This window comes from Gekko japonicus, unplaced genomic scaffold, assembly GCF_001447785.1.
Source record: "Gekko japonicus isolate JY-2015 unplaced genomic scaffold, Gekko_japonicus_V1.1 scaffold506, whole genome shotgun sequence".
Taxonomy (NCBI): domain Eukaryota; kingdom Metazoa; phylum Chordata; class Lepidosauria; order Squamata; family Gekkonidae; genus Gekko; species Gekko japonicus.
This window is the reverse complement of record NW_015175372.1, coordinates 841,547-863,673: the sequence shown is the minus strand read 5'-3', so window position 1 is coordinate 863,673 and position 22,127 is coordinate 841,547. Positions and strand designations below refer to the sequence as shown.

The following is a 22,127-nucleotide window of genomic DNA, read 5'->3' as shown; positions in this document are numbered from 1 at the left end:
AATAGTTAAGTACTTTTGGGCTATCTTCAAAGCTTATGTCTGTTGTTGCTTAAAAGGATTATTTTTGTTATCATAATACAAAGAAACTAACTACTGTAAGAAGGATTGGGGTAGTCTATTAATAACTTTTACCTGGGGAAAAAAGAAAGAGTGGAAAAAATTAATTTATATCTGACTCTAGATCATTAATTTTGAATATCTGGCTTTTGGGACTAATTATATGTTTGGATACTCCCCAGTAAATGATTATATACACCGGAGTTATTTTTAAAATTTTAGTTCTAATGTTGTTTACAGGGGTTATTTTTGCCATTATAATGTAAAGAAATGAAATAGGACTAAAGCTGTGAGTAATAATTGTTGTTAGAATATATTCTGATTTATTTTGGAATGATAATAAGAACTTTAAACCTCTGTGCAGCCTAATGGTTAAGTACTTTTGTGTTATCTTCAAAGCTTATTTCTGTTGTTGCTTAAAAGGATTTTAATTTTGAATATTTGATTTTTGGGGTTAATTATATGCTTGGATACCCCCCAGTAAATGGCTATAAACACTTGAGTTATTTTTTAAATTTTTTTTATTTCTAATGCTGCTTATAGGGGTTATTTCTGCCATGATAATGTAAAGGAATAGAATAAGACTAAAGTTGTGAGTACTAATTTGTTGTTAGAATATAATATATAAAATATATGGTTAAGATTGGAAAATAAGGTCATGGACCTGTTGGGGCCTGGTTAAATATTCGAGAAATTTTTGCTGAAAAGACTATTGAAGAACTGAGCTGTTGTTGATATCCGTTGAATTAAATAAAAGAAGATAAGGTGATAGGTAATTACTTTAGAATGTAAGTCTAAGAACCTTTATTTTTTGGGTTGAAAAGTAGATTGATAAATTATGAGAAATATGCGTTGGGTTACAGTGGAAAATACATAAGATATGAAGAAATATTTTAAAGTTAAGTTTGACTGTTGCAATGATGTTGAAAATGTAATTTTTGGTTGGGTATTTGTTTGTTTGTTTATCTGTGTTTGTTATGTCTTTAAAATTCAATAAAGAAAGTATATTTTTTTTAAAAGAGTTGTCCGGTTACTTCTTTTTAAAGAGTAGGCTTAGATTTTTGTTCTATAATCCAGCAAAGCAGAAATAAAGCTGTCCAATGAAGTTGTCACCAGCTTTGTTGCACAGGTTTAGAAGAAGGTCACACCTTTCTTGCCAAGAAGACAAAGGTACTTTTTTTAAAAAAAACCCCAAAGGGATATTTTTATTATTTTTTCATAAGACTATGTAACTACAAAGAAATATAGGAAGGGGGACTACAACTATGGATAAAGAAAAGAAACCCACACTAACTAAAAACCCAAGAGAAGGAGATCATATCCGTGTTAAACTAAATGATAGTAATAAAAGTGTAAGTAAAACAATATACTTGTAAAGTTCTTGTTTTTCACAGCTTCTATGTTAATTATATTAGTTGTTATGAGAGAACTTTCTGAGCGTCTTCTTTACTTCAAAAGGCGATTTTCAAAGTCCTTCTGCCTTTACTTCGGTTTTCAATCTCTGAAATCATATACAACTTTCATTGCTCCCGCAGGTACTGAATTCCATTGGTTTGAAGAAAAGAGATTAAGTTCTTATAGCTTTTCCTCTTTTGACGAATTTCAAATGGAATGTCTTTTAAAGTCTTAATGGTTGTATCCCCCAATTTCAGTGGAGTTGCCGAGGTTTCCTTTAATATAGCATCTCTGGTCTGTCTTCTTGCAAATCTGACCACAATCTCTCCAGGCAGGCTATTTTTTAAAATATAATTGGAGTAAGCCCGATAGGCAGTCTCCATATCTTTTACTATTTCATCCGCTGGTAAGCCTGTTACTAGAGCAATAATCTCACCCAGAGTCTTCTTCAAATCTTCTTTTTCAGTTTCAGGAACTCCCTGGAATCTGAGAATCATGTTGGTCTTTTCCATTTGCAGCTGTAACAGACGGTTTTCTTGGAGGTTTTGTGTTGTTTCCACATCTGTCACTCTTTTCTTCATTTTCTTATTTGTGGTGTCCATCTCTGTAATTTTCTCAGTTGCATGCTCCACTTTCTTCTCCGTTTCTGTCAGCTGGCGCTGCTGTAGAGCGAAGTTTTGGTTTAGTGAGGTCAGTCGCTGGTTAATACCGTTGAGTTGCTCCATCATCTACTTGAGCATATCCGCTAACATCTTCATGACGTCTGCTCCCTCTTCCGGTTTGGGGCTCTGACTGCCCGGTGCTTTCGCTTTTAACTTTCCTTGGGAAGCTGCCATTTTACAGTTTTGTTTACAATTTCAAATCGCTTTGCAAGGGCTCAAAAAACTCGTCTTCTCACTATCGGCACTCACGTAAGTCTCTCAAAACAAACTTGCTGTTTAATTCCTCCTTTCCCCCTTGATACGTTTATCTGTCCATGCGCTTAAGAGGCATCCCTCTTTGCACTCCGCTTTTCCCACGGGGGGTGATTCGTTTTTTTAAAATACTTCATTTACTTTGAACTCACGTTCATTGTTGGTCATATCTCTGACCTCGCTCACATAATTCGTTATTCCGCTCAATCTCCCACACTTGTCCCGGTCGAATTAGCTTGTGCTCGAAGGCCACACGACAGCAGGACCGTCAGGGTGGAGGGAAGCCTCAATTCTCTGGCATTGAGCCGTCGAAGAGGCTAACTCTCAAAAGCCCTCTGGCCTGGAGCCTATCACAAAGGCTCCGTGGGGATGCCACTTGAGGTAGCACCCCTCCATGCCGCTGGTGTGCTAATCGCTCCCCCGAGGTCCGGGGAGAGCGACCGCCATCACCAATCCATGAACCGGAAGTCTGACAAAGGTACTTCTTGAATCAAGGCTAAAGGCAGCTAAGACAGAGCACCATCTTTGACTAAGATGGTTTCCTTCACAAATCCCATAAAAATCACTCAAACCTAGAATACTAGTGAGGAAAGAGCAGTGAAGAAGACATAGTTAGGTTCAGTTTTGTAAGTAGGAACTGTAGTCCCAAAAAAGCCTGAAAAAGAGATGCATCAGTTTTCCTCAATGGCTTTTCTTTACTTACTGTAACAATTCCTGGAAAGAGGCTCATATTGTCAAAGCAGTAGTGCAGAGCCTTTATCAATAAAAGAGCCTGTACTCCCTCTTCCAGCTAACATTTGTGGGTTTTTCTATGTATGGGACTGCATAAAAGCCACAAAGGAAGCAATAGAGGTCCCTTCCACATTTGCTGTCACTCCGGATTTTCTCAGTGTTTGAGCCAAAGCAAATTAAGTCCACGGCAAAGCAGCATCCAAATAACCTGGGGCAACAGCAGGCTGAAACCGGGCTGACCACTGAAGGAAGGGAATATAATGCAGAATGGGGGAGGTTGAACTCAATTTTAGTGCAGAATGGGGCGGGGGATCTGGATTTAAAAGAAGGTTGAATTCAATTTTAGTGCAGAATTGCTTGGAGGACACCACAGTAAACATGGATTAAAAGGAGAGTGCAGAAAGGGCGAGAGTTGCATTTATCTGTAACAGTTGTTTTACTGATGGCTGTCTGTGCAGTCCCACAACCCACCCACTTTCCCCATGATAAGGATGAGAAAGTTAGTTCTGTGCCTTGGCAGACTTGAGAAGGAATTGGGCAGATGAGGACAGTTAATGTCAAAGTGCTGGTGAAGAAGAAGAACAGAGCCTGTCACTCTGAAGTGGCACTTTCTTATCTGTGCTTGTGCATATTCCATTGTGTGATTGCCCAATGAGCAGTAGTTAAAAATATTGACAACTGATTGTATTGATACGAGTATTTGCTGATTTTATTGTTTTGTGCATGTATGTTGCCATCAAGGACTTATAGTGACCCTATGAATTAAAGGCCGCGGTCACACGGACCTCTTACCCCGCTAGTTTTCCCGCAGTTCTTTTATCCGCGACATTTTATATCGCTTGGAGGTGGTCAGACGGTCCCTCTGTCTTCCGCTTCACTCGCATGAAGTACTGATCACACAGCACGCCGTCCCCGTGGCGGCGTGGGGTTTTTTTAAAAAAAAACAACCTGCGCATGCGCTTGTCTTCCCATGCGCTTGGGCGTACATGCAAACTAAAAAAGACCAAAATAAAAGCTAGTGCCTGTTTGCACATGCGCATAACTTAAACTGGAAACATACACACACACAAAAGGGGGTGGGAGGGTAGCGCGGTCACGGCGGATTGCTGTCCAGATACCAAAACCGCGGATACAAAGCGTGAGATATCAGGAAAACACCTGTTCCAACGGGTGTCAGGAGACGCGGATAAAAACAGCGGAAGCCGCGGGAGTCAGCCCGCTTCCGTGCGGGAGGTGGGTTTGCCTATATGAACAGGAAACTGTAAAGCGCGAGGGATCAGCAGTGAAGCCCGCACTAAATGTCCGTGTGACCTGACCCAATGACGTCGAAAATGTCCTATTGTTAACAGCCTTGCTCAGGTCTTGCAAACTGAGGGCCGTGGCTTCCCTGATTGAGTCAATCGATTTCATGTTGGGTCTTCCTCTTTTCCTGCCGCCTTCAACTTTTCCTAGCATTATTGTCTTAATCCTAGCATTGTTTCTGTACTAGAGGGCTCTTTTATGTGGAAAGATAGGTTGAAAAAGCAAATAGGTGTAACTAACAGTGCAAATCTAACAGAGTTGCTTCCTTCTAAGTCCACTGAAGTCCCTCAGCTAAGAAGGGTGTAACTGTTTAGGATTGCACAGTTAAGGTGATACATTTCATTATACTACATTTATACAAATGTTGGTACATACTAAATTAAATATTTAAGTCTAGCAGAGTAAGACTACAATCCTAAGGACAGTATCCTGAGAATACGTTTCACTGAATAACATGGAACTCACTTCTGAGTTGACCTGCTTAGGCTTGCTAAGTTAGGTCTAAGTACCAAAGTGAGTTGCGTTCACTAATGTATAATATTATTTCCTTGATGAAACTGCTCAGCTGTAAAATGATATTATCAAGAAGCCAAGAGCAAAATAATACGGAGTTTTCCATTTCTGTTCTTGCAGGTGATTATTGCCCTGTCGGAGAAACACCGATCTCATATTCCTTACAGGAACTCTATGATGACCTCAGTGCTAAGAGACAGCTTAGGAGGAAACTGCATGACCACAATGATTGCAACACTATCAATTGAAAAAAGGAACATAGATGTATGTTAACCCCTTTTCTTCAATATGTTGTTGTTGTTCAGTTGCACACTCAAGTCTGACTCTTCGCGACCCCATGGACCACATCACACCAGGCCCTCCTGTCTTCCGTTTGCTTAATTTCATGTTCGTTGCATCAATAACACTGTCTAACAATCTCATCCTTTGCCGTCACCCTTCTTCTTTTACCTTCAATCTTTCCCAGCATCAGGGTCTTCTCCAGTGAGTGCTCCCTTCTCATTTGGTGGCCAAAGTATTTGAACTTCAGCTTCAGTCTCTGGCCTTCCAGGGAACAGTTAGGATTGATTTCTTTTAGGATTGACTGATTTGATCTCCTTGCAGTCCAAGGGACTCTCAAGAGTCTTCTCCAGCACCATAATTCAAAAGAATCTATTCTTCGGCGCTCAGCTGTCCTTATAGTCCAACTCTTGAAGCCATACATTACTACTGGGAATACCATTGCTTTGACTATACGGACTTTTGTTTGGCAGGGTGATGTCTCTACTTTTTATGATGCTGTCTAGGTCTGCCATCGCAGTGCAGGCATCTTTTATTTCATGGCTGCAGTCATCATCTGCAGTAGTCTTGGATCCCAGGAACGTGAAGTCTGTCACTGCTTCCACGACTTCCCCTACTATTTGCCAAGGAGTGATGGGGCTGGATGCCATGATCTTAGTTTTTTTGATGTTGAGTTTCAAGCAAACTTTTGCGCTCTCCTCTTTCACCCTCAGCAAGAGGCCCTTTAGGTCCTCTTCACTTTCTGCCATAGGGAAGTCAAGGTAAACAACATCTATTGGGTCCCCCTTGTCCACATGTTTGTTCACTCCCTCAAAGAACACTAACTGGTTAGTGAGACAAGGTCTTCCCTTACAGAACCCATGCTGAGTCTGTCTCAATAGTTCTATGTTCATCAATGTGCCTCCTAATTCTTTCCTTAATAACAGTTTTCACCAACTTACCCGATATCGACGTCAGACGGGGGTAACATTAGCTACGTTGCAGTCCTCAGGAATGGAGGCAGATTTTAAGGAAAATTTGGATGTTATGCCTCTGTTGATACACCCCAAGATCGCATTAGCCTTTTTATTGCTGCATCACACTGGCTGCTCATATTTAACAAATGGTCCACCCATATCCCAAGATCTTGTTCACACACACTGCTACCCAGAAGTGTATCCTTCTTCCAGTATGCGTGTTCCTCATTTTTGTTACCCAGATGTAGAACTTGGCACTTATCCTTGTTAAATGCATCTTGTTCACATCCATCCACTTTTCCAATGTGTTTCGATCTCATTGAATTCTGTATCTTCTGTTCCTCCAAATTTGGTGTCATCCGCAAATTTAATGAGTAGCCCCTCCACATACTCTTCCAGATCATTTATAAAAGCATTGAAAAGTACTGGGCCCAGAACTGAGCCCTGTGGCACCGTGCTGGACACCTCCCTCCATTCAGATGAAATGACATTGACCAGTACTCTCTGAGTGCGGTTCTCTTACCAGTTCCCTATCCATCTAATTATCCTAGAGTCCAGTCCACAGTCCTCTAGTGTACCCATCAGAACATCATGGGGAACCCTGTCAAAAGATTTACTGAAATCCAGGTAAACAACATCAACAGCATTCCCTCGATCCAGTAAGCTCGTCACTCGATCAAAAAAGGAAATGAGGTTGGTCTGGCAGGACTTCTTGTGGACAAATTCATGCTGACTTCCCTGGATCACCAAGTTGTCCTTTAGATGCTCGCAGATTGATCCCTTCAAAATCTGCTCCAGTATCTTTCCTGGGACAGAAGTCAGACTGAGTGGCCTGTAGTTTCCTGGGTTATCCCTCCTCCCTGTTGGGGACAAATCTGTGCACTTGTGGCATTGTCTTCTGCTTTTGTAATTCCATTTTCTGTGTTGTTTGTGATATATCATGTTTACCTTTTACTTTTTGCATTTTTAAAACTTTTGTAATCTTAGTCCAACTGTATGTTTTATGTTGTCTAATTACATAGTTTCACATTATGTGATCCACTTTGAGCAGAGAGGGCAAGCTGAATGTGGGGTTGCTGTTTTTGGTGGCAAATGCCAGTTGATACTGATTTAACAGAAATTATATCAGAACTATTATCCATTCCCAAAATAGCTGTTATGTTTTATGAGTCATGACTCACTTGCATGGTTACATGTTAATAAAGTTGTTTTTCCCCCCTAAGGAATCCATATCAACTTGTAGGTTTGCACAGCGTGTTGCCCTTATTAAGAATGAAGCAGTTCTTAATGAAGAAATTGATCCCAGGCTGGTAAGGACTCTTCTTGATTGTTTAAACATGATAGTCATGTTTAAACTAAAAGGTTACTAAAAGTCACTAAAATGTTCATAATTAATTCTAATTCATAAATTTGATTCTGGAAGCTGCAATTTCTTGTTGTCATGTAAAGGCATGTTCCCTCTTACCTCCTTTTCTTATTGATTTTCACATAGCTTTACAGCATGAAAAATGATGTGTGTGTTGCGGTTTCCACACAGGGACAGTCTTCTGTAGTTTCCCTGTAGTTTAAATCAGAGATTGAATAGTGTTATATTGATACACCAATATATGTATCAGGTTCCCTGCATTATCAGCTTTCATTTCTTTAGACTAAGTCTGTATCCCCTTAATGTGCAAAGAAATAAGAAAAAAGGCATAACAAACACAGATGTAAATGTTTTTTTAAAAATTAAAGCTGAGAATTGAAGGAACCTGATAGACAGATTGATATAACAGTATATCGATGTAATGCTATTCAATAGCTGATTTTTTAAAAAAGCCCTAGTGACAGGGGGGAAAAATGGCTGTTGCGGGGTAATTGCTGCTGTGAGAGGGGACCAGGAAAATCCAAACTTTCCCATCCACATGTTAGACATCCAGACTTTGCTGCAAGCTTTCCAAACACTTCAGAGCAAAGCAGGTTTGGGAAAGGTTAGAACAAAGCTGGGGAAACCCTGGAAGTTGTGTGAACATACCACAATTCAGTTAGGGAAGCAGGGGAAAAATCCACTTCGCAACAACATCGAACTCAAGGCGAATAACCTATGTGGAAACACCCTTATTAATCTTGAGTTACAATTTATAATTTTATTAGCAATGTTTATAAATGTGTAGACAAATCCGGAACTGCTGCATCTTATATCTCCCCCCCACTTCTTGAACCATTTCTTAAGATAAAAATACTTATTGTCTCCACATAGGGTTGCCAGCTCCAGCTTAAGAACTATCTGGAGATTTTGGGGGGTGGAGCCTGAGGAGGGCAGGATTTGGGGAGGGGAGGGACTTCAGTGGGGTATAATGCCATTGAGTCCACCTTCCAAAGTGGCCATTTTCTTCATGTCAACTGATCTCTGTCTCCTGGAGATCAATTGTAATCCCGGGAGCTCTCCAGCCACCACCTGGAGGTGGGCAACCCTATCTCTACAACATGTGTGAAATGAATAATTTTTTTCTGCCTCATTCCCGTCCCCCACCCATGGCTGCAGTGTCCTAGTGTCTGTTGCTTCACTTTTTTTTGTTAAGGGTATTTATTTAAATAAAATTTTTATGTTGGATATTTGGTTGTGTTTAAAATAGATAAGCTATCCTAGAGTAATAATGTATTGAGAGAGATCTTGGAGTTGTAGTAGATAACTCACTGAAAATGTCGAGACAGTGTGTGACTGCAATAAAGAAGGCCAATGCTATGCTGGGGATTATTAGGAAGGGTATTGTAAACAGATCAGCCAATATCATAATGCCGCTATATAAATCAATGGTGCGACCTCATCTGGAATACTGTGTGCAATTCTGGTCACCACACCTTAAAAAGGATATTATAGCTTTGGAAAAAGTGCAGAAAAGAGCAACCCGAATGATAAAAGGGTTGGAACACTTTCCCTATGAGGAAAGGTTAAAGCGCTTAGGGCTCTTTAGCTTGGAGAAAAGACGACTGAGGGGTGACATGATCGAGGTTTATAAGATTATGCATGGGAAAGAGCAGGTAAAGAAAGAGGTACTTTTCTCCCTTTCTCACAATACAAGAACCCGTGGGCACTCCATGAAATTGCTGAGCGGTCGGGTTAGAACGGATAAAAGGAAGTACTTCTTCACCCAAAGAGTGATTAACACTTGGAATTCACTGCCACAGGAAGTGGTGGCAGCTACAAGCATGGACGGCTTCAAAAGGGAATTAGATAAGCATATGGAGCAGAGGTCCATCAGTGGCTATTAGCCACAAGGTATAGATAGGGACTCTGGGGCAAGTGATGCTCTGTCATCTTGGTGCTTGGGGGGGGGGTCAACAGTGGGAGGGCTTCTAATGTCCTGGCCCCACTGGTGGACCTCCTGATGGCACTGGTATTTCTGGCCACTGAGTGTTGGACTGGATGGGCCTGATCCAACATTGGCATCTCTTATGTTCTTATGTTCTTATTGTGTTCCAAAGATTTTGTACATATTTGTAGAAGGGATTCTTTTTCAGAATAAAGGAGACTAACAATTGTATTATCAGCTTATTAGTATCACTATTATCAGAATGTACACTTTTAGAAACTGTCTTTCATCAAAAGTCCGAAACTGGTGAACATTTTGCTTCTATTTGACTTTAGACCAGGTTCCATTAAATATCATGGGTTACTTTAGACAGTTGTCCCAGATCTAGCATCATTCGGAGGAAATAAACAGATTTAATAAAGCAAAATACAGTTGTCCCAAATCTAGCATCATTCAGAGGAAATAAACAGATTTAATAAAGCAAAAGATATCAAAGACTTCCTGATTGTCCCAGAGAAACTGGATGTCACTAACAATGATCTTCTTGCCTGGGATTTGTTTTCATATTCCTTGGAATTTAGAAGCAACTTTCATTCCAAATTGTGTAAAAGTACTTCTTTTGATCTGTTTAACCAAACAAAACTATATCTAACATTTAACGTTTTGACATGTTTTTTCAATTGAAAGATCATCCCTGTAATACCTTATTTTGTTTCTTTATATTCCAGCATTGTTTGAAGGGATCTGTGCTACTATTTTTTCTTACAAGTGTGGTCTTATTTATTTAATGTTATTTATAGTCTGCTTTTCTAACTGAGACTCAAGACAGATTATACAGTATAAATCAAATAGAATCAACAGGATGGGACATCCAGTAAACAAAGCAAAAAGGTTTGGGTTGCAGAAATTGGAGAGCAAGCAGAAATCTGAAAATGGTGCTGAGGCAAAGCTTAAGCATTAACGTGACACATTAAATGATGCAGAAATTACTCAGTGAGCCAGTTTGGTGTAGTGGTTAAGTGTGCTGACTCTAATCTGGGAGAACCGGGTTTGATTCCCCACTCCTCCACTTGCACCTGCTGATGTGACCTTGGGTCAGTCATAAGCTCTGGCACAGCTGTCCTTGAAAAAGAGCAGTTTGTGTTAGAGCTCTCTCAGCCCCACCCACCTCACAGGGTGTCTGTTGTGGGGAGGGGAAGGGAAAGGAGTTTGTAAGCCGCTCTGAGACTCCAAGTGAAGGGCGGGGTATAAATCCAATCTCTCTCTTTTCTACAGTAACAGACTATATATTACATATAGTAGTATAGTCCCTAAACCCACCAAAGCATCTTTCTGAAACATTTTGTTATAGTACAGCCCTAATTATGTGTGTGTAAAGTGCCATCAAGTTGCAGCCACCTTATTGCCAACCACGGCCCTGGTCACACAGGCCAGAAAATGGGGGGGGATGCGTGGCTGTTTGCCCCGGGGCAAAATAATGTGCGGTTGCGCGATCAGACGTCCCATGGAGGTCCCGTGGAGGTCCCGTGGTTAGGGGGGAGGTGCCGATCAGACGGCTAGGCAGCAGCAGGACTACTGAATGGCCGGCGAGACATCGCAGCCCGGACAGGCCCTGTGGAAGGGCACCTGGTCCCGCGGGCCGCCGGCACTGGAGGCTGGGCTGAGGAGGCCAACAGGACAGACACCCCCGCCCCTGGGGTGGTCCAGGAGATCCTCCTGGCTCCGCTCTGGAGGTCTGGAAAGGCACTTCGCGGAGCCACCCACACGCGTGCTCCTCCTCCGCCGTCAAAACCGGGAGGCGACGCTGATGGCCAGGAATGACACCCCCCGCCCCCGCTGCACCCAACAGCGGAGAAACACGGCCCGCCCTCAAGGACCAGCCCCCCCACCAGAGTGAAGCGCCGTGGCCCCCCACCGCCAGTCCGCCTGCCTGCCTCTCTCTGCTCAGCTTTGCCACCCCCTCCGCAGGGCGCCCCGGTCCGCCACGACGGCTGCTCCCCCCTTGCATTCCTCCTCCTCCTCCTTCTGTGGCCAACGCCACTTCCTCCTTGTGCGCATGTGCCGTTGGGTGCTTTTGCGCATCCTGGAGACTTGGGGGGAAAAAACCCTTCATGGGACATGGGCGGGTGCCTGATGCCACTAACTACCACCGGAAACGCGATCAGACGCCCGCCCTTGCCCCACGGTTTCTGGAAGCTAGTACCTCAGGGGTACTAGTTTTTTAAACCGCATCTTCAGCGGGAAGCCTCGGGTGAGCCACGGGAGCTCTACGCTTCCCAGATGTGGCGGTGTGATTGCGCCCGGAAAATCCGCCTATCTTCCGTCTCTGTAGCGTGGCTAATGCTCCGTGTGACCACAGCCCACATTGGGTTTTCAAGACAAGTGACTAACAGAGGTGGATTGTCATTGCCTGCCTCTGTGTAGCCGCCCTGGTCTTGGTGGTCTCCCATCCAAATACTAACCACGGCCAACCCTGCTTAGCTTCTGAGATCTGATGAGATCGGGCTAGCCTGAGCTATCCAAGTCAGGGCTACAGCCCTAATTAATTACAGCCCTAATTAAAAAGTCCTCCTGATATGAAGATTATTATGTTATTATATTATACATATATGTTACACAGGCATATCCACTACAATGTCAATGCATAGTGAGGATGCCATCTTCATGAATTATGTATTCCAAACTTTACTAATGCATAATGATAACTATGAGATAACTATCTTCTGAGACAGGCATCAGCTGGGAAATGTCACATGCCGTCTTCCTGGAAGACGTGGATGAATCTAGTTTGGTGGCTTTGTATACACAGCACAATTATTTTAGTACTGTGTTCTTGAATCCTAACTGTCTAAATGAAGCTATAGTTCCTTGCAGAATTTTGCAGAAATTTCTGGATGCTAAAACTGTCATTAAAAATGACAAATATTTATTCATAGAGATGGCTATTTTCTCAACATTTGCTTCAGTTGGAAAAAACTCATTACTATTCCAATTGATGTTCTGCAGTAGTAGGTGAAAGACAGACATTTATATACATGTATATAATGTACCAAGAAGCTGCGGTGGCTCAAGTGGTTAAGACGCTGAACTGCAGGCTGGAAGTTCAGTAGTTCAGCAGTTCGAGACCCGAGTGCCGCATGACGGTGTGAGCTCCCGTCTCTGGTTCCAGCTCCTGCCAAACTAGCTGTTCGAAAGCAATTTCTTGCTTTGGCATTTAGTCATGCCGGCCACATGACCAAGGAAATGTCTTCAGACAGCACTGGCTCTTCGGCTTGGAAATGGAGATGAGCACCGCAACCCTAGAGTTGGATTCGACTGGCTTTCGAGCAAGGGAAACCTTTACCCTATATAATGTATGATCCATGTTATAATGTATGATCTAGTGCTCACATAAGTGCATACTGTTACTCTGTAACTCCAGATAGGTGAATCGTTAGGAAATCCCAAATAGGATTTTCCCAGAATTATAATTTCCTATGCTATGGGCATTTTCTGGCTCTGGGGTAAGATGGAAGAAATACTGCTTTGCAAAGCTGTGGGGCAGTAATATTTTAATTTAATTTTCATCTTAGCTGGTTGGCTTTTAAAATAACATCTTCTGTCTGTGTTATTCAAATCACAGATTTTATTTAATTTGTACTGTTTGTCCATTTTCATAGAAGGAGAAAAAGTGTGTCAATGTATAACAAGATATAAATATAAGATAAGAAGCTCTAAATGAGAGAGGTTGCCCAAGAAATTCCAGATTAGAACCATACCTATTTTATTTTTCAGATGATAGCACGATTAAAGAAAGAAATCCAGGAGCTAAAAGATGAATTGGCCATGGTGACAGGAGAACAAAGATCAGAAGAACTTACACAAGAAGAACTACTTCAGTAATGTTTGGTCTTTTTCTTTTGTTTTCTTTCTTTCACTTGGAATTATTTTGTATCTTAGCATAGCAAGAATCAATTCAGTTCCAAGTACACTGAAATTAAACCAAAGCACATTTTACTGATTCAGTAAAATATGTCCAAGTAATTTGTTTCCCTTACAATGTAAATGTTAACTTCTCATGAGATAGCTGCAAAATTCAGTTAAAAGAGTGGCTGCTTTCTATGGAAAACTGCCATAAAGAAGCGCAGGATTTGTTCAGTTCTGCTTTTAAGGAACAAAGATAAAAATGTGACATGATAATGCCTGTCATATGTTGATTATGGGAAAACTGAGAACCAGTTTGGTGTAGTGGTTAAGAGCATAGGACTCAGATCTGGAGAACTGGGTTTGATTCCTCACTTCCCCACTTAAAGCTAGCTGGGTGACCTTAGGCAAGTCACTGCACTGAGTGGTGCCAAAAAAGAGCTGCAGCTTTGGCAGCCAAACAATACCCCCCCCCCAAAGGGGCATCTCCTGGCTATTCCACACACAATGCCATATGATAATTTTATTTTTCAATTATATGGGGAAACCGTTTGATTGTTTCTGTGGCTCCTGCCTGTTTGGTCTTAACATGTAACACTTCTGGCAGTACATTTACAATTCCAGATAGCGGCATATCCCAGCTAATTGTATGGCTTGTATGTATATCTTCTGGAGATAAAGTGGTAGGAATAGGTATGGGAAGAATGTGTGGGGCTGGAAGACCTGTAGTATTGCTGGCAGGAAGATGCAAATCCCCTGAGGTTATCCTTGAAGGGTCCTAGGTCATGGGAGGAGGAAAAGGAAGAGGGAACTATACTAATTCCCTGCTTCCTGACCTGAAACACCAAGGTCTTTCTAGGGGAAAGCCAGATTCAAATTGGGAAGTTTAATATTAGTTGAGAAGGTTCGTATTGCAATACTTCAAAAGTTTTCAATGAATATTTTTTTGTGTTGAGACATGCTACTGTACTGATTTCTTCTGTACCAAAGTAAGCTTGAATTTATAATGTATGTTATGCCCACATGTTTATTATTTTGCCACATCATTCTCCTTTACGCTTGTTAGTGCTTGGGAGATACATGGATTTGTAAAGAATGCAGATCCATGGTAGCAGGATGCATGATTTCTCTTATGTAAATAGCTCATTTACAGACTTTATGTGGCAGTCAGTTCTGGAAGATGCGTTGTCAGAAAATGGATAGGCTATTAGTTATAAGGGACCTAAGGGAAAAAAAACATAACTCTGCAAATATCATCACTGTTGCATTGGCTCATTCAGAGTTTGTCAGGGCAGCTGGACCGTTACACAGCAGTTAGTTGAGATGAGGAAAAATTGTTTGGTGTTATGGTGCTGAATTGCTACCACTGACTATATGTGTGTTAACAGACAGAATATCTTCCAACTTTGATGTGAGTGAAGGGAGCAGTCATGTTCACAGAAGTCCATTTACTGTGGGAATCATGTTATTTTCACCATGCGACCCCCCAGCAGTTATGCATGCAGTTACGGAGGACAGCTGCTTTTGGCCTGTATTGAAGAAAACATGCACACATCTCACATATTCTTTAATCCAATCCTGGTGGAATATACCTTCCACGTATGCAAGTTTCCTCATCTCTGTGCTTTAACTGCTAGAATCTGACATTACTACAGTGGTATGGGAACAATGCCAATCCTTCCCATTTAAAAAAAAAGCCAGGCTCATTTCAGGGGAATTCACTTTGCAGCTCCTCCCCCTCCTAAAGATAACCCAATATCTGGAGGGTTCATGCTGGTGTGAACAGAAGCGACGGGATTGGCTCCTTCTATCTTGAGCTAGAGCTTTTCATGTTATCCTAACAGTGTATGAAGGAATGGCCCTGTAGCAGTTGCCACGCTCTCATAACATAAGCACTGGGCCAAATGAGGAGGATGTGTCCATTTGTTGGGTGGCAAAGAGATGAGTTCTCTATGAGGCACCTCTTTCCAGTATGAGGTATGTGCTTTGTGTGGCAGAATTTTGGATTAAGGGAGACTTGGCCATTTATGTATAAGGTATATTGAATAGATGTAGCAAAAACAGATTTTGGTCTCTTCCTATGAAGCACTGCAGTGTGTCCAATGCCTGCTTCCTATTTGCAAAATGGTGCCTGGCTGTGAACGAATGGTTTCCCACACATATCTCACATTCCTTTAGCCAAAATGCACTAAGCCCCAAGGCTGGATCTCAAGAGATTTTTGTCTATACCTCACCTGCTCTGGCCAGAGGCTTTGACCTAACTGATAGCCCTTAGGGAGGAAAAGTTTATGATTTTATGGTGCCATCAAGGGGAAGGGCATGGCTACTGGTGCGCTCATAACCCCACCGGATGTTTGATGTATGTCTTTTATTATGTTGCAAGAGGGAATAAATACTGTCAAGGTCCCGCTGTTCAGCACCACCTCCTGAATGCCCTTTTGGGGTCTCCGGGTGGTGGTCAAGAGATGTCTTTTTCTTAATTGTGTACACTGCCGTTTTTGGTGAATGCTCTGAGCTTTCTTATATTATGGTCAGGTTCAAATAAATAGATCGTACTGCGGGCTTGTGTCCTCATCTCTTTCCAACCAAGACTAAGTGTCCTGCCAGAATCCCATCCAGCCCAGTGAACCTAAGTGATGCTGGTACATCAGGTGGAAGCCTGGTGACCAGGTAATTTTTTTTTTCTGCAGCACTTCGATTCCAATCCTACATTCACTGTAGATGAAGAAACCTAGCTTCCATGCGAGCCAGATCTGCATACTAGTCATCTTTTCAGATGCTCAGGTCTAGATTCTGTAGTGATTATCAGCTCTTCATTTGTTTTAAAAAAAAGGGTGGAGGAGAAGAGAATTTCCCTTCAACACCAACCTTTTTTACATAGGTTATTTGCTCCAGGATAGATGCTATTGGGAAGCATATTTTTCCCACTTCCCCACAGCACTGTGATACGTTAGTGCACCTCCTGGTTTTCTCTGGTGTTCTGTGATATTTTTTGCAAACCTGCTTTGCTGTAAACTTTTGGGATATATCACAGCAAAGCCAGGATGACTGCTGTGTGGGTGGGAAAGTTAGATTTTCCTCATCCCATGTATGTTGCAGCCATTTTCCCTCTCTCTGTGATGGCCAATCCCACCTTGCCATAGGGATGTGTGTGTTAAATCTGCAAATGAATATAGTTATAATGCTACAACAATCAGGTATTCTGAATTCCCAGCTTTAATTTTTTTTAAAAAAAGGTATCTAGCCAGTTCCATTACAGAGATATTCCTTTCCTGTTATATTTCCACAATGAAAGGGTAACTTAGTTTTTAAGAGATGAAAGGTGGAAATTGAGAAAACCTGGAAACCTCCTTGTGGTGAGGGGAGGGACTGGCTGTTGCCAGGGGACTGGGACAGGGAAAATGCAGGGAAACCTGTTATGTGAAAACCCTATTGCAACTGTGATGTATCAGCAGCTGCAGCCACAATGGGGAAAGCTCACAAACTTGTCCCTGTGCAGAAAACACCACCCATCACATTGGATTAAAGGCAGTAGTGCCATGGGATATTAGCATCCAATATAGCACACCTGTTTACAATTGTCATTGAATTGATATGAAAATAGGAGTAGACACAACTGTTGGAAGAGCCAGGGCCTTTCTCCAGGGGACGGGGGAAGCATTTGCATCTCCAAAACTGAGACTACACAGAGGACATATCAAAGTTGCTAACCTGTAATTGTTGTCCTTTAAATGAAGTGTCTGTATACTCACCCATCTCTCTTGCCTCCTCTACTGCAGCAAAGGTTGTGGCACATTTGTAAAGTTTGTATTTGAGTAATCTGAGTAAAAGTAAATAGTACCTAGGATTGCCTGGGCCCCTCGTTGCTCTGGTGGGGGGATTTAGGGGGTGTTCCAGGAATGGGCAGAGAATGCCCCCAAGCCCCACCCCCAAGAATTACCACCCACCCAGCCACCCCTATCCCTCTCCTCCTGCCAGATTTAAAGGGCTTAGCTGATTGGTGAGGACTACATGGCCTGTTGATCAGACTGCATGCCTGTTGATCTATCAGGAATGAGGAAGAGGGGCGGTCGCGGGCTGCACACTCGCTCACTCTTTAAAGGGTCTTCTTGCGAGCAAGTGTGTGGTGCACAAGTGCCCCTCTCCTTCCCTCCTGCTAAATTTAAAGGGTCCTCCAGCTGATCAACAGGCCACGTGGTCCCCACCGATCAGCTGAAGCCATTTACATCTGGCAGGAGGGGAGGGAGAGGGGTAGAGGCAAATATACAGACTAACTAGAAGTTTTAAAATGAGGATCCACAACTTTGTTGAGCATGTGAATTCTGAATTTTGAGAAAGAATAGTGGGTCCTGCCACAAAATAGTTCTTGTAGATAGCACTAGTTATAGTAAAGGTTGTTTTTGGAGTTGGAGGCCAGTCACAAAGCGGCTACCATTGTTGGCAGGATCAACCCTTTGCTTTGGATAATGATGCTGTTTGGATTCAGTTTTCAAATAATGTGTAGGGTTTGTTTCCTGTATGGCCAACAGTTAGAGGTTGCCAGGCCCACAGATATAAGTAAGTCTATGTGTATGGACAAATGAAGACCAGATAGCTGTGATATAACTGCAGGGATGAGTGGTCTGTATTGTAACTCAGTCAGCTAACAGGGAAGCTTCCTGTTTGTTTTTCTGTTCCATTCAAATCCCTTTGGATTTTATTGCCAACACTCAAGAAATAAGCAAAGCACGCTGGCAAATGCTGCGGTGCCTACAGGCATGCTTTAGAACCATGCTTCAGCCTTAGAATGTGTCTGTGTTTTGGATCTTTCTTGTTTTGTGATACTGTAAATTTCAGGACAGTGATTTCAGCTGACCTGAAAATCTGAGATCCAAATTCAAATCAAGATGTGACCAAAAAATTAACCCAAAATTAGTTGATATTGTTAGTTCTCCAGTCAAATAATTGGAAGTAGCAAGATTCCAGTAGTCAAGAAATCATACTTGACAGATGCGTACTCAGTTGTTTTCTTAAGAACTCCAAAGAGAAAGATTTCATAACTCTCCTGAAAAACTGATTTTGTTGTCTGTCAGTTAGGGAACCTTCCTAATTTTGCTTACTTTTACCTCAGCCCTTCAAAAATTGCTACTATGGTCCCTAACGGTGTTTTCACACTTCATGCTTAAATAAGGACTTCTTTTACTTTGCATTCTTATGCAAACATAAAATGCATATTGATGAGAGTGCAGATTTGAATTTCAAATGCATCTCCTCTGTTCCAGCCCAAATGGTCACGTGATGAGGGGCAGAGGGAGCACTCTTCCCTCAGTCCTTGTTTGCCGTGGAGAAAAGGACCCACTACAGCTTCAGACAATTTCTTCAGATGACTTCTTCAACCAATTTGTATGTCTTTTGTGACTGTTTCTTATGTAAGAGATTTAAAATTGGAAGTCGGGACCACAGTGCAAGAACAATGAGAACAAGAGAAAACACACCATGAAAATCTATTGTCAATATATATCAACACCAACAACTTTGAAAGTATTAAAGAACTAGAACAGGATACTTAACAATCAGAATCAGAATGCTCAGGCACGACCCACCATTTGCGAAATTTCACAAGGACAAAATAGTTTTGAGACCCAGTCTTGACTTCACTCCTAAAGTAGTTTCCCAATTTCACTTGTCTCAAGACATAATATTACCAGTGTTTTCCCCCCGAATCTCAATCCCCAGTAGAACAAACAATGCACACATTAGATGTCAAGTGAGCATTACTGTTTTATTCAGATTGTACTTCAACATTTAGGAAAGATGACAATCTCTTTTTCTGTTTCACACACCCAAACGAAAGGAAGGCAGTATCATCACAAACCCTATCTAGATGGGTGGCGACTGCAAGTAAGATGTCCTATGCTAGAGCAGTTTTAGAATGCCTGTTTCCCCTGAAGGCACATCTAAGCATCTTCAGCAGCCTTTTGATGCAACCTCAACATCAGGGAGATCTGCAGAGCTGTGACTTGGTCCTCTCCATTGATGTTCATCAAACATTATTGACATAGATTCTAGGAGAGAAGCAGCTGTTGGAAAGGCAATGTTACAGTCACTGTTCCATTAACTGGCCCACACCTACCTCTGTGGTAAGTGAGCATGCTAATCTCCCATGTGGGACTGCACAGAAGACACAAAGATGAAAACATGGTTGCACTTACCTGTAACTGATTTTCATTGAGTGTCTTCTGTTCAGGCACACATCCCTCCCTCCCAGGGCTTTAATAAAATTAAAAAAAGAGGTGCCAGAACTCTCAAGAGAAAAATGAGATTTTCAATCTTTATACTGAAAACTCAAGAATTTGTAAACATTTTTAAAAGAATTTTGTCGAAGAGGTTCCAGAACTCTGTTCTGGCGTGTTCCCCCAGGAAAAAAGCCCTGCTCCCTCCTTCCCCACTGTAGGCCATACACTTTGTTCATAATCTCCATGGAGGCAGAAAGAGGACTGAGGGAAGAATGCTCCCTTTGCTCCTTGTCATGTGACCATTTGGGCGGGAATAGAGCATCTAGCTCTGCTGAGCTGAGGGTAGGGGGAGCACTCAGTTGTAGATTCTAGAAGCTTGTAGAAAACTTCTCCGCGGCAGACACTCGATGAACATCAGTTACAGATAAGTGCAACCATGTTTTCTTCACTTGTATGCTCCTCTGAATAGCTGTAGTTTATTTATAGCCTGTTTAATTTGTTCTTATCCAAACTGGACACAGTAGACCTAACCAGTGGCAAATAGAGTAACATTATTTTCTCCTGTGAGTTGCATACAATGATGTTATTCATGAAACCTCAAATGGCATTTGCTTAGGTTGCAAATACATTACATTTTTGTCTAGACTGAGGAGGTAAATTAAATTTAGACCTAAAGATATTTAGAACATGATCCAAGAGATCAGGGTCTTGTTAGGAGCTGATATATGTAAACTGTCAACAGGTCTAGGAGCCAAGCTGAGTCTATTGCTGGGAATTTAATGCTGTGGCAGGAAGCAAAAACTGATGTGGAAAACCAGCAAGAATGAGGCAGAAGTTGAGATCAAGTAGTCACCAGGGAAAAGCAGCTGGGAGAAATAGGAATAAATCTAACAGATAGGAGGAGCTGAATCAGGAGAGTCTAGATCGCCTGTCCACAGAAAAGGAACATAGCTATGATTTTGTTTATGAAACTACTTTCTGTGGAGTTCTTTTATGACAGTACTTTTTAAAACAAAAAACGTTATCTCCGTTTTCTGTCAACATTGGCTTCCAAGGAGGTTCATAGGAATAAAAAAGAGTGACTTGAATAAAATGACAATCTTTGTAAATGTTCACTACAGAGGTCATTCACAGTTGAAGTGCATTGATTCATGACAGAAAGGTGCCATATTGCTTTCTGTCTTCCTCTGATGGCCTGTTAGTGGAAGCTTGGGCTCTTAGCTAGTTCGGAGTCCATATACAGTGGCATGGCTTCTCGCTGCTTCCTGCCTACCTCTGATTGCCCCAATTATGACAATTGTAAGCTAGAAGGATGGATGCTCTCATGTGGAGCAGGATCCAGAAACAATGGAGTGTATTCAGGTGTTGCATCTGATGGCTATTAAAAATTTTTGATCTAATAATATATGACATTCTTATTCAATTGTATTGGATGACATTGGCTTGAATGCCAACTTTATTTTCTGCCTATGGAAGGGTACTTCCATGATGGAGGGGTATATGTATGTTTTTTTGTTGATTTTCCCTCCCATCACAGACTGCCACATCATACTCAGAGAGTAAAATGTAATGTGCTTCCTTCTAGTCTCCTATGATCTCTGGGAGCATTTGGGCAACCCCAGCTGGCTGTGTGGGAAGGGGGAGGCAGGAAACTATTAATCTTGCTGAGCTCTGTCTGGGTAACTTGGATCCAGGTCAGTATGCTATAATCTACTCTATAAAATCAATTTAATTTCAGGAAATGCTTATAAAATATACAATAAATATAGTGAATGTAGGATGACAGGTATCTATTAAGCATTCTTAGGTGTCATTTTTTATATTACACAGAAGCAAACCGAAGTCAACAAAGACCTACAGCAAATCAGTGGTCTCCAACCTTTCCAGACCTGGGACCCAACATTTCCAGACCTATTGAAGTCCTGAGGAAAGCACATTACACCAGAGTCATGTGACAGGAAAAGGGGTAGCAAGAGTTCCGATCTCACCAGTTTCAAGGCCAGCACATCAAAAGTGCCGGGAATAGAAAATGCACTTGCACCTGCTGATGTGACCTTGGGTCATTCACAAGCTCTGGCACAGCTGTTCTTGAAAAAGAGCAGTTTCTGTCAGAGCTCTCTCAGCCCCTCTCTCTCTCCCAGGGTGTCTGTTGTGGGGAGGGAAAGGGAAAGGAGTTTGTAAGCCGCTCTGAGACTCCGTTGGGTAGTGAAGGGCGGGGTATAAATCCAATCTCCTCCTCCTCCTCCTCCTCCTCCTCCTCCTCCTAAGTTGTGAATTTGGTAATGTTCCCTTATTGAACTGCTTATTTTCCCATGATCCCTTAGGGCCAAAAAGCCTGTGCTGTAGTTTGGTTTCACTTCCTTGTTTGATTGTTGACTGTTCCGCTCAAGCAGAGGCTAGGAAAACTTTCCTTCTGGTATGTTGTGCTTGTAGAATTATTACAGAAAACACAAGCAGATGGATCAGTGCCGTGTAGGAGCCCTCTCCACCACTAGCATGCATACAAATAACCAGGGGTCATTTCCTGCAGTAGCGCACAGGAGCAGCGCTCCGGCAGTAAAGAGCCCA

At 42.1% G+C, this 22,127-nt stretch overlaps 1 protein-coding gene across 1 annotated transcript in view; it reads left to right on the top strand.

The window, feature by feature from the left end:
• The window catches only part of KIF6 (kinesin family member 6), a 295,241-nt gene that overhangs the window by 80,963 nt on the left and 192,151 nt on the right, over positions 1-22,127 (top strand). The window contains exons 8-10 of the mRNA XM_015425506.1: positions 5,034-5,177; positions 7,372-7,458; positions 13,216-13,319. Of these exons, the coding sequence (XP_015280992.1) occupies positions 5,034-5,177; positions 7,372-7,458; positions 13,216-13,319 (335 nt within the window). The remainder of the gene's footprint in view (positions 1-5,033; positions 5,178-7,371; positions 7,459-13,215; positions 13,320-22,127) is intronic.